This window comes from Agelaius tricolor, unplaced genomic scaffold, assembly GCF_023055355.1.
Source record: "Agelaius tricolor isolate 1412-34295 unplaced genomic scaffold, bAgeTri1.0.p SCAF_5, whole genome shotgun sequence".
Taxonomy (NCBI): domain Eukaryota; kingdom Metazoa; phylum Chordata; class Aves; order Passeriformes; family Icteridae; genus Agelaius; species Agelaius tricolor.
In genome coordinates, this window is record NW_027269265.1 from 10,834,178 (window position 1) to 10,850,028 (window position 15,851).

At 39.4% G+C, this 15,851-nt stretch overlaps 1 protein-coding gene across 11 annotated transcripts in view; it reads left to right on the forward strand.

The window, feature by feature from the left end:
- CDC42BPB (CDC42 binding protein kinase beta) overlaps positions 1 to 15,129 on the forward strand; it is a 91,345-nt gene extending 76,216 nt beyond the window's left edge. For 4 of the 11 annotated variants that reach the window (XM_071426391.1, XM_071426397.1, XM_071426395.1 and 1 more), the window contains 11 exons: positions 2,836 to 3,052; positions 3,440 to 3,502; positions 5,759 to 6,355; positions 9,286 to 9,383; positions 9,495 to 9,579; positions 9,725 to 9,845; positions 9,946 to 10,063; positions 10,982 to 11,020; positions 11,150 to 11,255; positions 11,346 to 11,416; positions 13,404 to 15,129. In XM_071426391.1, coding sequence (XP_071282492.1) covers positions 2,836 to 3,052; positions 3,440 to 3,502; positions 5,759 to 6,355; positions 9,286 to 9,383; positions 9,495 to 9,579; positions 9,725 to 9,845; positions 9,946 to 10,063; positions 10,982 to 11,020; positions 11,150 to 11,255; positions 11,346 to 11,416; positions 13,404 to 13,535 — 1,647 coding nt within the window. In that variant the 3' untranslated portion in view covers positions 13,536 to 15,129. Of the gene's footprint in view, positions 1 to 2,835; positions 3,053 to 3,439; positions 3,503 to 5,758; positions 6,356 to 9,285; positions 9,384 to 9,494; positions 9,580 to 9,724; positions 9,846 to 9,945; positions 10,064 to 10,981; positions 11,021 to 11,149; positions 11,256 to 11,345; positions 11,417 to 13,403 lie in introns of those variants that run through there. The other 7 variants (XM_071426394.1, XM_071426399.1, XM_071426401.1 and 4 more) reach the window with 4 other exon arrangements.
- Positions 15,130 to 15,851: the final 722 nt, after the last annotated feature.

Consider the following 15,851-nt stretch of genomic DNA (forward strand, 5'->3'; position numbering starts at 1 on the left):
AGTGCTGTAACAGAATATTCTGAAACTGATCTAGTTCCCTTAATTTCATATTTAAGTATAGGAGAAAAAAATAAAATAAGAGAAAATAATGAACTGAGCTTTAATATCCCCTTTAGTATATGTTCTATCTGAATGCTGTATTTAGTTTTTAACAACAGGAACTTAATTTCTATGTTTTGTGTGAATCATATTAAATCTGGAGTTCTAAAATTTAGAAAAGAATACATTAGTAGCCAGTATCTATAGTCCCTTACATTTGAATGCAGAAACTCATTGTTTTCAGCATCTCTGATCTTCACCCATTTAGAATCAAGTCAGGAAAACATGGAAAGCAAAGAGCTGTCAGTCAGTTGCAGTCCCTATCATTTGGTCCTTCAGGATTTTACTTGGGAATTGTCTTTGCTACTTGCCTGCCTCTGTGTCTCTGCTTTTCTGCTTTTTTTGTAAAAATATTTTCTGCAGTGAATTTTCATACTTTGGTTTACCACTACCTTTACCTTAAGTTTCTTCTTGTTTGTATTTTGGTTTTTGGGTTTTTTAGTTCCCATCTGCCTGCTCTCTTCTTAAATTAGCAAACATAGAATACTGTAGGGAAGGACATCTGAGGAGAGAAAATATGCTGTGCAGAATGATGGTTCATTCATTTAAGAACAAGGCATCCATACAGTTCAGCCTGCCTGACTTGTTGCTGTAATTTCTGCCTGCAGTTTTTAACTGAAAGGGTATCTAAATAATAAAAATCATTTTTGTCAAATATCCCTCTGTAAAAATACATGTGTGGATATACATGACCAAATATCTCCATGGTTTGATCAGATTATCCCCTGCTAAAGAGATGTGATGAATTAACTGGAAGCTTGATGTGTGAATATATCCATTTAGGTAGGGGACCAGAGAACCTGCAGAGTTACACCTCTTTTCTCGTTCTGTGTCCTCCTTTAAAAGCAGGATTTCTAAAACTGGAAACCACTAAACCTGATTGGGAGACTCTCATCTCAATGTTATGTAGTTCTAGATCTGCATCTTGCTGACACAGTCACATAGAGTAGCTTGTACAGAACAGTTTGAACTGTTAATTCACATCATCTGTGTAAAAATGTGGTCCTTCTTTTGTATGTGCCATTGCACATAACACATGGTGATATTGGTAGCCTATGAAAGACAGATTTTCATTTCTTCTGGATATTCTACCAAAAGAAAACAATACCCAGCAAATTCTGTTCTACAAATAGAATGCTGCCAAACACATGTTCCCACCTCTGACTCCCCATGAATTCAAGAAGAGTAAGAATTTGTCTCAGATTCAAACATTTCTCCTTGGTAACCAGTTTTTAAAGCTGGGTGTTAGGCCATGCTGACATTCAGACACCACTGTCTTAAATTCTGCCATTGATTCACATTTCTATTAATAGTGTAGGAGTTGGCTGTAGTGGAGTGCTCCCACAGCTTAGCAGTCCAAGTTAAGAAGCCTTGAGTTTCATAGCAAATAATGGATTTTTATATGATGAATAATGCAATATATATTATGACCAACTGCTCACTTGTTTTCCTTGCATTTGACTATATATAAGTTGCCAGCTTCAAAAGATTGAGGAGTAATACATGGTGGTACTTCAAACAGAAAACCATTGCTGGAATCTGGTTTTGTTTTGTTTTCTAAACATTATCCATTATGCCTCCATCTGTCTTTAAAATATTAATGCTTAGTAACAGTTTAGACAGGAACAAACCTTAATGCAGAATAGTTAGAGCTACGATCAGCTACTCAGCTCTTTCCCTAACTCCCTTCACCTCCACTTTCATATTACTTCTCAACTTCTGTCTTTGACATCCTGTTGTCCCAAGTTTACTTTCAGATTGATTTTATCTTTAAGATGAGTGTTACTGTTTCATTCATTCCAGGAAGTGTGTGTGTTGCATTACCACAACATCCATCTTTACAGTGATTTTCTTATAACAGCATGTAGGCTGAAAAACTGATATTCCATGTTAACAGTCTTCTGATTTGCACTTTTACACCTTTTGTTGCTTTTTTTCTGTTCAACTGTTGTTACTCAGAGTCTGTGCTGAGGGCTGATCCTGGCTGTTGGCCTGTTTGTCTGTGGCTGAAAGTATAGTTCCTATGATACCATAAACCCTTCAGTCTCTTCATGCAGTACAAAACCCCAAAATATTAAGAATTACTGTATGCATTCTTCAGGCAACAGGAGTTCCTGGATAGTTTTTCTATGTAGAGCACATTCTGCTTTGAGATCTATGGGATGATTTAACTGAAAATTAAGTAAAGCCATAGTGATTTTCTTTTAACACAGGGACATGGGAGCATGCAGTTCTTCAGTCTCAAATATTGCTTTCCTCCAGAGCTTTGAATGCAGATATGATGTGCTCTTCCCCTGGACAAATATTTGGAAAATTAGATAACAAATTCAGAACTGATGATAGCAATGCCTTTGGGTTTAAATGCATCTGGTTCACAAAGCATGTGTGTCACTCTCAGTAAATTATAGGTGGGTGGGATCAGGACAAACAAGGGTTCAGAGCAGGAAGGAGCCTTTTACTGCCATGTATTGATCATTGTAGCATTCCCTGCCCATATGTTAGGATTCAGACTATTTAAGCAAGGCTGAATACTTTTAAACAAAGCCACTGTGGCTTGTGCAGTGGTTGTGTTTTGGTTGTTTTCTTGAAGCACTGTGGCAGTATTAGCGGTGTTGTATGTGTTTCTTGGGTACATGATTCCATTGCATGAGAAAGTGTAGTTTATTTTCACAGTTCTGTGTGATAAAAAGGGCTTTTATTACTCTAACTAATTTCACTGTCTCTGTCTGTTTTAAGGTGACAGCTTCTCTCTTAGGTTTGCCTTCAAAGTCTTGTTCTCTACTGATCCTGACGGAAAATGAGAATGAAAAGAGAAAGTGGGTTGGAATCCTAGAAGGGTTGCAGTCTATCCTGCACAAAAACAGGCTGAGGAACCAGGTTGTGCATATTCCACAAGAAGCCTATGACAGTACACTGCCTCTTATTAAAGCAAGTTTAGCTGCTGCTATTGTAGGTATGTTTGATTTAACTTTTATCAGTGTATGAAGGTGGTTGGAACTTTTAGATGGGCTTTTATAATGAGAGCACTGACATCTTGAAATAAATTCCTCAGCTGAATTCCTTGATAGGAATTTAATAATGGGCAAAAAATGCTAATCTTGCATTGATATTCAGGTTTCTTCATCCACTTGGAGTAAATAATACCGTTGAGTTGTTCAGCAGGTTGTTTTAGTAACATGGTACTTAGCATGCTTTTGACAGACTGTGTGAATTCAAGCAAAATTGATTTGCTGGTGAAAATCTGTTTGTGCAGAAATTTTTTCAGCTGTTCAAAACAAACAGCCTGTTTTAAAGATAAGACCAAGCTTAGCTGAATTAATGGCCTTTTTTTCCTCCTTAGATCGAGATAGAATTGCAATTGGCTCAGAAGAAGGACTGTATGTGATAGAGGTGACCCGTGATGGTAAGTCAGGCCATAATGCATGCAGTAATTACATACAAAATAATGAGCTCCATAACTTTTAGTGCTGCTGTAATATAGGTTGCACAACAGCCTTTCATGTATAGTAAGTATTAAGCACTCAGTTAATTGATGAGAAGGAAAAGTGAATGTGAGGTATAAGCACTAATTTGGTCATTATCGTTACATTCAGGTGAGAGGCTGAAATTAAAGGGATGAGTTACTGGGCATATCCTGACACATTCTCACCTTAGCTGTGTTCCCACAGCAGGTATCAGAATGCTTCAGCACTCAGAGCATGCACAACACACACAAAGTTTGTAGACTTCCCTTTAAAACCTCCATGTCTTATCTGTTTCTTCCAGAAATTTGACAACCACTCACATTCTCTTGAAGACCAATGGTGTCCAAAGCAAATTTGTCTTGGGGTGCTGGTCTTGTCAGTGATTTTCTCAATTCCTTATTCTGTGTAATTTAGTTTGTGGCTATTTAAAAGTTGGATTTTACTCATGCTAAAGCTTGCATTTCAATGTAAAATAAAGCAGTGAATATAAGTTTTTAAAGACTTACTTGACTTCCAAAATTAAATTATATCAGGGATCTGGTTTTGGGTCACAAGAAAATTCTTCTTGTTTAGAATAAGACATTGCCCAATTCCAGGAGAAACTGCTTTATACATGGAGACAGCAGATATTTGGAATTCTTTCTAGCAGTAATGAATGCCATTCCTTTGAGTAAACTTCCAGTGGTCACCATTCTTTAAGTAGTTAGATATAAACATAACTTGAGATGCAAATAATTCCAGGAATTCTAGTACAGCTTCTTGCATAAAAGAAAGTTGTAAATTTAATTTGAAAGGTCATTTCCTAAAGGAACAATTATCTGCATCACCATGTTATATGTAAATGTGAAAATTAATTATCAGGTTTGGTTTTAAGTTAAGGGATATTTAGCAGGAGTTTTCTGTGGCCATTCTGTGTGTTAATAGCATTTTTGTAAATCGTAATCTGTTTTTCATTTTATGGCAGTTATAATTTTTAGTGTTAATTAACTGCCAGCTGTTTATAGCAAAGGTCTTTGGTTAGAATATTGCTTAATTCTTGACAAATAAGCTGGAGTTGGAGCTAAGAAGGAAATTATTTCTCTGTGGCAAAGCCAGTTATTTCCTAGAGCATTTCTTCAGACATTTCATCTATTTATGCAGGTGAGGGTACACCACAACAGCACTTTGTGATTTAAACAGCTGAAGTCTTATTGCCAAGTTTAAAGAATTTGGTAACTTTGGCTACATTACTCAACTGTTACTGAAAAAAGGCAAAGAATTTCCAATGAAGCATTCTCTTTTTTTTTTTTTTTTTAAACTACAATTCACAAATATTTTTAATTCATTCAGCCAGCAGAAAAATGAAAGTTACAGTTTAATTTTATTGGTTTATGCTTATTAAGTTTCCTAGTTTAGAATTGCTCTCCTGTTTGTACGCCATTAAATACTCATTTCATTCTTGGAAGTTCTTGTATAGCCAAGATCCCCCAAAGAGCACACACTGTACCTAACCCCCTTAGCTGCCTCTAACCCTGCTTTAAAAACATGCATCAAACAGCAAAACTCCCCATGGGTAGCCTGGCTAGTCCTTGTTCTAGGGTTTTCCTGGTGCCTGTCCTGAGCCTCTCTTCCTGCAGCCTAAGCCCATTCCTCTTATCCTTTCCCCATCACAAAGAGCATTTTTTCCCCATATGTGTGTTTTACACCCCCTTACTGTACTGCTTTTGTACCTGGCTGAGAGATCTGCCAACAGTACAGCATTTTGTCTCCTCACTTATCAGGATTAAATAAATATTTTATACTTCTTGTGTTTGTTTTCTGCTAATTTGGTCTTCCTCCAAAATTTACTGAAGATGCTGATGTTTCCCTGGAGGTGGGACCCATTTCTGAAGATGCAGCATCTTTCACTGTACAGATGGTACAGATACAATTATATAAAGAAATGTCTTTATTTATCCTACGTGTTAAACAGCATTTTCCCACAAAGCATTGTTGAGATTTTTGTTATGAATAGAGAGGGTTGCAGGAATGCTTTGTTTCATTGTTTGCTCTGAGAATTAATAACAGAGAATCAAACATGTGTAATAAGTGCTCTCCCTCACCTGGTACATGTCTGTGTTTAGATTAATTTTCAGGCATCACTATGTAGCACTGCAGTGTTTCTGGGCCTGGTGATTTTCCTGTTTAACTTATGGCAGCTCTTGTTTCCTTTGCAGTGATAGTCCGAGCTGCTGACTGCAAGAAGGTGTACCAGATAGAGCTTGCTCCCAAAGAAAAAATCATCATCCTCATCTGTGGTCGGAACCATCACGTCCACCTTTACCCCTGGGCCTCTCTGGATGGGTCAGAAGGGAACTTTGACATTAAGCTTGCAGAAACTAAAGGCTGCCAATTGATTACAACTGGAACACTAAAGAAGAGTTCTTCTACTTGTTTGTTTGTGGCTGTCAAACGACAGGTTTTTTGCTATGAAATTCACAGAACTAAACCTTTCCACAAAAAATTCAGTGAAATTCAGGCTCCAGGAATTGTACAGTGGATGACAGTGTTCAAGGACAAGCTCTGTGTTGGCTACCAGTCTGGGTTCTCTCTGTTGACCATCCAGGGAGATGGACAATCTATAAACCTGGTAAATCCTAATGACCCCTCGCTTATCTTCCTCTCCCAGCAGTCTTTTGATGCCCTTTGTGCTGTGGAGCTCAGTAATGAGGAATTCCTGCTTTGCTTCAGCCATATGGGAGTTTACGTCGATTCGCAAGGTCGAAGGTCACGCATGCAGGAACTAATGTGGCCTGCAACTCCTGTTGCCTGTAGTATGTATATGTTTTTCTGTTGCCATATCCCTGTTGCTGCTTTACTTGTCAAAAAAATACTCAGCATTGTATTCAATTTTGCTTCAGTTTGTCTTTGAGTATCAAGTTTAAGTTTTGATGAGTTAACAGACACGTGGTTCTTCCTGGGGGTAGTTTTGGACTTGGAGTTCCTGGATGCTGCAAGAAATGCTCTGCCTTATTATAGGACATAGAAGAATAAATAGTGGAATGCAAAATAATTTTTAGAGAAAGTAGTCCTGGATGCAGGACAGTGTCACCTGTCTATGAAATTCTGTAAAGATTTTTGTTCACCTAGAGAGCATAAATGTCCAGTTGCCTGTAGGGTGTCTTCTCTGTACTGTACTCAAATTACAGTAGAAAGTTGAAGAAGAAATGTAAGTGCAAGTCTGAAGGTTCATAAAGATAATAAGAGATAAAATTTTTCTCCTTTTGGCTTTAATTTTAGGGGGACAATATCCAAAAATAGTATAGGTGGAGGGTAATATTTAAACCACTCAGCTTGTTTCAGGAGCATTGGTTATCAGCTTGGTAGAACGGAGGCACATGCAGAGCATTTTTCAATATTCAGTAGTCAAAGGCAGGTGATGATAAATCTGGTATTTCTATTTGAAGCTCAAATAGCAATTAAAATTTTTTGAATGATTGAAGGCAATAAATAGCTTTTTGTTTAAGTAGTACAGCAAGGAGTTAGGTGGATCAGGCCAGGCCCTAATAGGAATGTGTTTAATTGTATTTGATTTGAACTGAAATTGTTTGCTTACTTTACTCTGACCTAGTTCTCTACAGAAGTCTGAAGCAAAGTCCCAAGAAAACAATGTAGTGGCAAATTTACTTTAAAACACTATTAGCTAAAACTAATGTTTCCTTTCCCTTAATCAGCTTTACAGTTTTTTGCATTTCAGCAAACTAGAGTTGCTAGTTAATGGTTTTGTCTGTTATTATTAGAAGTGTTCTTACTGTAAACTATTTTATAACATTCTTGTATGTGCAGTTCTGAGTGGTGCTGGCCTCAGGCTGTTTTTGTAGAAAGAGCAACATTTTCTGCTGCCAAAGGAAATTGAATTACTTCCCTTTTCATTAGACTTGTCCTCACTCCTCAGTCCTGGTATCTGTCACTAGTGACGGTGGGTTTTTTTAACTACCCCATCAGGAGGTTGTAAAATTACAGAATGGTTTGGGTTGGAAGGGATCTTAAAGATCATCCACTTCCAACTCCCCTGCCATGGGCAAGGACACCTTCTCTTAAACCAATTTCCTCAAAGCTCCATCCGACCCAACCTTGAACACTAGCATGGATGGAGCAGCTTCTTCCACACCCTCTGTGAGCAACTTGTTCAGTACCTCACCACCCTCAGCATAAAGAATTTCTTCCTAATATCTAGTCTAAACCCACTCTCAATTTAAAGCCATTTCTCCTGTTGTATCACTCCATTGCCTTGTAAAAAGTACCTCTCCAGCTCCCTTGTAGCCCCTTTAGGCACTGGGAGGTGCTGTGAGGTCTCCCCAGAGTCTTCTCTTCTCCAGGCTGAGAACAGCCCCAGTTCTCTCAGCCAGTCTTCATAGGAGAGACCAACAAAGTGGAAGTGATTCTGCTGTGGTAAACACCATGTTGTAGAGAGGTTTTGGGCTAAAACAGAGAATTTGTGTCTGGGGCAGTCAGTGCCCTCACCCCAGGAGAGGGCAGGGGGAGCACTGGCCCAGCTCTGTTAGCCCAGCTGGCCCATCAGGGTTGCTCCTGCTCCAGCCTGGTGCTGGTGTCCAGCGTGGGTGTCCTTGGCTCCGCTGCAGCCTGGGGCAAAGCCCTGGAGCCAGCTGGGCTGGAGGCTGGAGCCTGGGCCAGCCCAGTGCAGCACTGACACAGCTCTCTGGGAGCCACTTCAGACCTGGGCAGGCCCACCAGCTGTGCCTGGCACGTGCCAGCCTTGGCTGCAGATGGTGTTTCTGCCTGATGCTCCCTTCTCCCTCCTGGTTTGAACATCCACGCCAGCCAAGACCACATGCAATAGATGCTTGACCATAAATCACTTTTGTGTTACATTTTTATGATAGCTGTCCAAGGCATCCTTTTAATGAATTTAAAAAATAGCACCACAACTGTACTTCAGTTCTTCTAAGAAGATTCTGTGATGTGTTTAGTGTCCTACTGGGTTATTTTCATTTTGTTTATTGAAGCATCTTCTCTCTGTTAAATCCCTTAAGTTACTAGTAACTGCTTTTTACATCAGGAAACAGTCTTTACATGAGCAGAAGCATGTTGATACAAAGCTGTAGAGATCTCTGCTTTTCATTTGACCTAAAATAAACTTGTCTGCTGACGCTTTTTATGCTTAAAAAAAACAAAAGTTGAAAAGAGAAAATGAGTTACGGGCTTTAAGCATTGTGACATTTTTCTGTCGACTTGATGAAAGTAACCCATACATGAATATCTAAAGCTAGAAAATTGTAAGCAAAAGAGGAAGGAAATTGAGAGCAGATCTGCATCATGAGTTCATGACCCAGCTCACAGATGGTGGCTTTCTCATCTCCTCTGCACTCAGCAGATGTATAGTTAGTTTGGTGCTTCTGAAGTAATCCATAGCAAAGCTGGCTGCTCAGTTCCTACCACCTAGCAAATTTGTATGCATGTGAAAACTTCAGATGCCATTTTACAATTTCATGAAATGGCAATGTGAAGTTTTAAAAAATACTGAAAGGGTCAAATTTAAATATTTCCATAATGCTGGTAGTTGTCATTAGCAAATCTATTCTCACCAAAAAATCTGTTTGAAACTGGGGCTTTGAAAATGTGTTTTAAAATATATCTTGCACATAATGGAAAACTTATAACTGTTTAAATCTGCTCAAATATTTGTCAGTTCTGCACTACTGAAATGACATTAGGGTTTTCTGTTTGTTTTCAATCAATGCAGGTTGCAATTCTTCATATGTAACAGTGTATAGCGAGTATGGTGTTGATGTGTTTGATGTGAACACTATGGAATGGGTCCAGACTATTGGCCTGCGAAGGGTAAGTAATTTTCTTTGAGTATTGCACTTAATTGGGTTACTTTCAAATGAGGTGTTTCTTCACAGTGTATGCTAGACTTGAGGTAATTCTCTGTCTCCTTCCTCAAAACAGATCAGACCATTAAACATGGATGGCACACTGAACCTCCTTAACTGTGAGCCACCAAGGTTAATATATTTCAAGAACAAGTTCTCAGGTGAGTCCTGAACAAGGGGAGAAATGAGGAATTCGTTCTAACTGGTTAATTTTCATCATGTTACCTTTGCACTAGATGAAATTTGTGTTGAATATGTCTAGGTCAGCCTGTACTCTGTAAGTGAAGTTTCTTTGTGCTCTTACAGCAGGAGCTGGCCTCAGTGTACCAGAAACCTCTGACAACAGCAAGAAGCAAATGCTCCGGACCAGGAGCAAAAGAAGATTCGTATTCAAGGTTCCCGAGGAAGAGCGGTTACAGCAAAGGAGGTAAGAATTTATTTGTAAATTTGTAAAAAATAACTGAATATACATGATGACATGCAGAGACTGGGAATGCTAAGAGTAAAAATCACTCTTTTTTTTTTAGGGAAATGCTTAGAGACCCTGAGCTAAGGTCAAAGATGATTTCTAACCCAACGAATTTCAACCACGTGGCTCACATGGGACCAGGAGATGGAATGCAGGTCCTCATGGACCTCCCACTGGTAAAATATATTTATAAGGGAGGGATACATATGTGCATTTGTTCTTGCTCACAAAAGCTGTGAAGTTGAGCTGGATGGGCTCAAGTATTATCCCTGTACCGAATTCTTCTTTAAATCCTTTTGAGAAAGGTGAACCTTCCTGCTGTGCAATGCTTCTAAATCCTGTGCAAGGAAATACTGTTAGCTGACTTATGAATGAGACACTGAAAGACAGATATCTCTGCCAGGAGCTTGTTAGCAGTTTTGTATATAATCAATCTCTCCTCCTTCCTTTTTCTTTTTTGTCTTAAAACAACAGAATGGGTTTCCTTTCCCCTCATCCTCTCAACATTCTGCTCTTGGTATCACCCCCAACAGGCTTTGAGCACGTCTATCACATGAGCCCTATCTCTGCTGAAATCTCTCTTCAGAGTGACCATTCCTCACTGCAAGGCTCCCTTCTGCTTTCTTCCTCTTCCTGTCCCTCCTCTGCTTCCCTAGCAAGGGTAGGAGTAGCTGCAAACTGTTAGGAACTGGAATATGGTATGCTTGTGGCACTTCACCAATTCTAGAGCAATAACAAGGGGAAAAAAAACTAATGCTGTAGAGGTAACTAAAATGCATGCGACTTGCAGTGCTTTATAGCATTAATTTTATTTTGTATTTAACTAATACAGCATTTTAATGTTAAATCTACAAGAGGAAGATGTGAAGGTACACTTTTATGTTCTGTATGTACCCTCCATCCTAGGGCTGTTAGTCAGGCTTTCTCTTGTCTTTCTCAGGTAGCCCAGATGTGGGTCAGGCATTTGTCATTTCAGCAGGAGGAGGAAGGAAAGCAGAGCTGTTAGTACAGTCCCTGCCCCTTCATAGAGGGTTTGCTGGCTGACAGGTTCCAGTGGCTGCTATGGGGCTTAGTTCTTTCTCTGTCTTTCTCAGGGTTTGTGTCTGTTACTGAAAATATGTGGATGTGGTCAAGTAAGTTCAGTTTTTCTACCAACACTGGGTTGTAATAGCTTCAAAAGCACCGTAAAGTTTTCATGAGTAACAACTTCTTCTTGGATAGCTTTTGTTGCTGGCTAACAAAGTGTTTCATTTACACTGTAGAGTGTCCTACCTCCTGCCCAGGATGAAAAATCCTGTCCAACTTCAGCCAACCTGTCACGGCAGCAGCAGCAGAGAAACAAAACCTACATCTCATGGCCCTCCTCAAGTAAGGCTGCAACAAGCTGCTCACTTCTGGGCTGTAATCTGTGATGTCAACAGGAGCTGTAAATTGCTTTTTGTCCTTTCCTCTCTGCAGGTGGCAGTGATGTGGGAGCAGCCATGCCTTCCCGAAGTATGTCCGACCCTGACCAGGAGTTTGACAAAGAGGTAAAACAGCTTCTGTACATGGACACCAACAATATCCTGTTAACATAGATTGCTCTCTTTTTCCAATAAATTACATTCCCAAGGAAATACTTCGTAGAGATGTTTATGGAGATGTTTTCTTTCCACAAGTGTTTTCCCCAGCAAAGGTTATTAGGTAAGCTAGCACAAAGGCAAAGCTGTGAACAGATCTTCTGATGGTGATATTTTAAGAAATGTAATGTCTTCGATTAAGCTTTATAGGCAACGGAAATTTGACTAATTGATGAAATGTCCTCAAAGCTCCTAAAAATGTTCTCTGGGATATTAGCATAGAATAGCAGAGTAATATGACTAGTTAAGTAATTTTCTGTGCTGCCTTAAGGAAGACTTTTTGTCATGTAACTTGAAAAAGAATCAAATTTATGATACATAAAACTGCTTTTAGCAAGAATAAGAGTATGTGCTAGTAGTCACCAAACTTAAACTGTCTTGGCTCTACAAAACTGATGTTCCTGAATCTAAATAGAGAAGATACGTGACTTTGTATCTGTGATTTATCATATCTTTTCTTCTAAGCTTTGCTAAAGCAGTGTCTGTGCAAGGGGAAAGTGTTAGGAATTATTCCTGGGAAGCAAAGTCCCTGATTAAGATATTTTTTAGTGCTTTTTGGTACCCAACTGCAGGCCCATATAATGCTCTGAATTTTGAAGCATGTTTTTGTGAAGCCAGACTTTTGCTGGATGCCTTAGCACACACCAAGTCCAGAGTTCTGATCACACCTGTGGTCTGACTTCCTTTGTAACCTTTAGTTAGCCATTAAAAGCACATGAAAGTGGGGATCTCTAAACACAGGTATTTTTGGACTGTGTTAGTTATTCTGCTCACCCTTCCCAAACTCCATTATATTCCATGCTCTATTTGTAATTGTTGTTTGTAGGCATGACTAATGATAGATTCGAAAGGGAATTTTTACAACGTTTTCTCTTTTTGGTAGCTCTTACAATTTCTTATGACTTCTTAAATTTAAAAAAATAGTAGTTTGAAACTGGAAAGAGGCTCTAATAACACCTTTTGGCTTTCTACTATTTCCCCCATGGCTTTTGACTTTATGAACCAGATCATGTAAGGATAATCTTGTTATAGATTATCTTATTTTTCTTGAAGCCATGCAAAATCTTCTGAACAGCATTCTTGAAGGATGTTACCTTTCAATCTATTTGCTAAGTATATATTTATCTTTCTTGGAAATAACTTGCTGCAGTGGTAACAGGCTTTTTTTTGTGCAGTATTTCATTAGCTGTGAATCTGTGCAGCGCTCAGAATTGTAACACACCAAAATAGTGGGAAACTTGCCAGCCATCCTGTTGAAGTGAGACCAGCCTGTGAAGGCAAATATCCAAGGGCTAATCTCATACTGGGGAAATAACTGTGGATGGTGTTTATTAGATATTGACATAGGACATACCCACTAAGTGTATTGTCTTTCCAGATCTCCAGCCAGATTCTTGGCAGCCTTCACTCATTTGTCAAGCACTTCACAGGCTTGTTGCTGTTTTGTAAACAGTTCATAATGCTTGTTTCCTTCCTCCTCACCAAACTGAAGATGATTTGACCATAGTTTTTATGTGTTTACACGGGCAGATAAAGCTACTCCTGGGCTATAAAAATTGCCTAAAAATTTCAGGCTGGTAAATTCTGAACAACAGTGTACAGATAGATGTATTCCATCAGGAAAGCTTTGCAATGGCTAAAGGAGAGGAGCCAGAGATGTAGCAATTTCCACATACTTTACCATAATTCCTGTTGCGTCAGAGGTCACCTTTGGGACTGCACTAGAGCCTGTTGATGGTAATGGAAGTAATTGCTTGAATGTTTAACCATGGAGTTAATCTAATGCACACTGCTTCCTAGGTGTTGCTGACCCTCATTTTTGAGTGCCTTTGAAAGCTTTTGAGTGTAAAGAATTCACTTCAAGTAAACATAATCCTTTAATGTTTCTCATTAATAGCCGGATTCAGACTCCACCAAACACTCTACTCCATCGAACAGCTCAAATCCAAGTGGTCCCCCAAGTCCCAACTCTCCTCATAGGAATCAGCTTACGCTGGATGGACTGGACCAGTCGACCTGTGACGCGTAACGCTCCCGCCACCGCGGCTCCCGTCACCCGCTGCTCCACGGCGTTCAACTGCAGGGCAGAGCCTCTCAGATGCTAGTGCCAAGACTGACACAGACTCTCTAGTGTTGTACAAGAATAATTATATATCCAGATTGTAGATACAAACTATGGAAATGAAGAAAATTCTTTACTAATAGCGATTGAGCTTTTTATGCAGAATTGTTCACTGCTCGGTTACGGTTGATTCCTTTCTGCACAGCTGTGACAGTTTTATTGCATAGGAGCATTTAAGGCCACCAGTAAATAGTCTTATTCTTATGGTGAAAGAGAAATAGAGTTACTGATAATGTTGCTACAATATCAGGAATATTATTTTTCTATAGAATGATGTAATGTCTGATTAGCAGGAAATCCTTTTAGACAGAATTTGGACTTCTAAATAGGAAATGTGAGCAGGGCTAGTTACATCCTCAGATGAATACACTTTTCCCTTTTTCCTGTAACTGTTTTTTTCCTAAATCTTAAGGAGAATGGTAGGAAGCTGTAGGTCGTTTCCAACATCAGTAGAGTCACCAGGAAGTCAAAGAAGAGCTGGGTATAGTTTTGTGGCCTTTTAATTCATTTAGCCATTACATATACAGCTGCATAACTGTCTTTCTATCTTTCTACCAACTTTTTAGTCTTGTACATAGGACTACTGACAGTTATCTCTTTACCCATTCCCTGCTTTTAGTCCTCATCAGTCATTAGTCAGGGCTTTTAAAATACTGCTGTGAAAAAGATTTTACTCCTAGTTCCTGCCTTTCTCCTCCTGAGAAGTTGTTTCTCCTGGGTTTTTGGTGTAAGGACACACTATGCTGTTAAGCTAGCAAGCCTTCTTGTGGACGCATTGCCCTCGGAGTCTGCTTGACCCAGGGACTGTATCGCACTAAAACATCAGTCTGTTCATTGGTTACCAAAGTGGAACGTGAAGGATGTGTAACTGGGGGTGCTGCTTTTCTCATTAATTGTATCCTCACCTGCATGAAGACCCCATGATTATTAATCAAGTATTGATCATGTAGAAAAATGCACAACACACTCCTGTATATTTTGCGATGGCCCACGTGCGGTGGTGTTTGCGTGTATATTTAATCTCATGCTTCCATGTATTATACATTTAGTACTCAAAGATTTGTGACCATGTTTCATTAAAAGCTTGTAATTAATTCAGTGGCTGGCATATCCAGTTTGTCATTGTCACACTAGTGTGCCTTCTGTGCCAATTTTATGACAGTTGGATGTCACTTATTTAAAATTCAGTTTAAATGGGCTAATGATATACCAATGGCTAATGTTCTTTTCTGAAACACTGTATAGGACGTGCACTTATCTTTAGTTTAAACTGAGTGTTCTAGTCAACATTTAATCCTGTTACGTTAAGTGTTCGACAGTACTTGCTCTTTTTCTCAGATTCTTGATAAAGGGGCTCAGTTAGAGCTGGACACTACTGCTTTGGGGGTTTTCTGGTTTTTACTTTTTTAATGTAAGTCTAAGTCTTTGTAATTATTGAATTGTGAGAACATTTTTGAACAATTTACATGTCAATAAAGCAGAAGAGGGAGGTTTTAAAGTTTATAGTCGTCTGTCTTGACATCTACCACTGACACTTGCTTCAGTCTCATGGTAAATTCACTTTGTTCATATGGACATTTGACATAAACTGGAGGTATTTTGGAGCTCCCAAAGCACTGCAAGAAAGGTGCATACTGCTGAAGGTAAATGAGTGTTCAGGAGCCATGGAAATCCTTTTGGTGGAATACAGTGCTGAAATTTTGTGCCCTTGGTTTTGTTTTAGTGTTGTCATGTCGTTGATTTGCTGACCCTATTAATTCCTTTTTAAATTATTTATATGACTCGTTAGTTACAGCTGAAGCATGGAAAGGAGGCTGCAGGTCTACTCATGCATTTTAACTATCATAAAACAATAAATATATTTCACTTGTCAAAGCAGTACTCCCAAGGAAAGGCTTAGGAACATTTCAAGGATTGGTGTGTGAATGGTGCAGCCCCTCATACAGGGTTTTTTTACAGCTCTCCTCATGCTCTGGTATTTGAGCACTATAGAGCCCACTAGTTAGACAGTGCCAACATCTCCTCTAGGCTGTCCTAGGTAAGCATCCCTCATCCCTTATGGAGTGCCAGGTGTTCCTGAATTGTTCTTGGTTTGTCTCACCCTTCACGGGGAAGGCTGAGCTGGGTGTTTTGGACTCTGCTGTTCTTGCCTGACCAAACCTCCTGGGCAGGCTGGATGGGTTGGCTGGGGAAGGGGCTCCCACACTCTGTCCTGGGGATGGG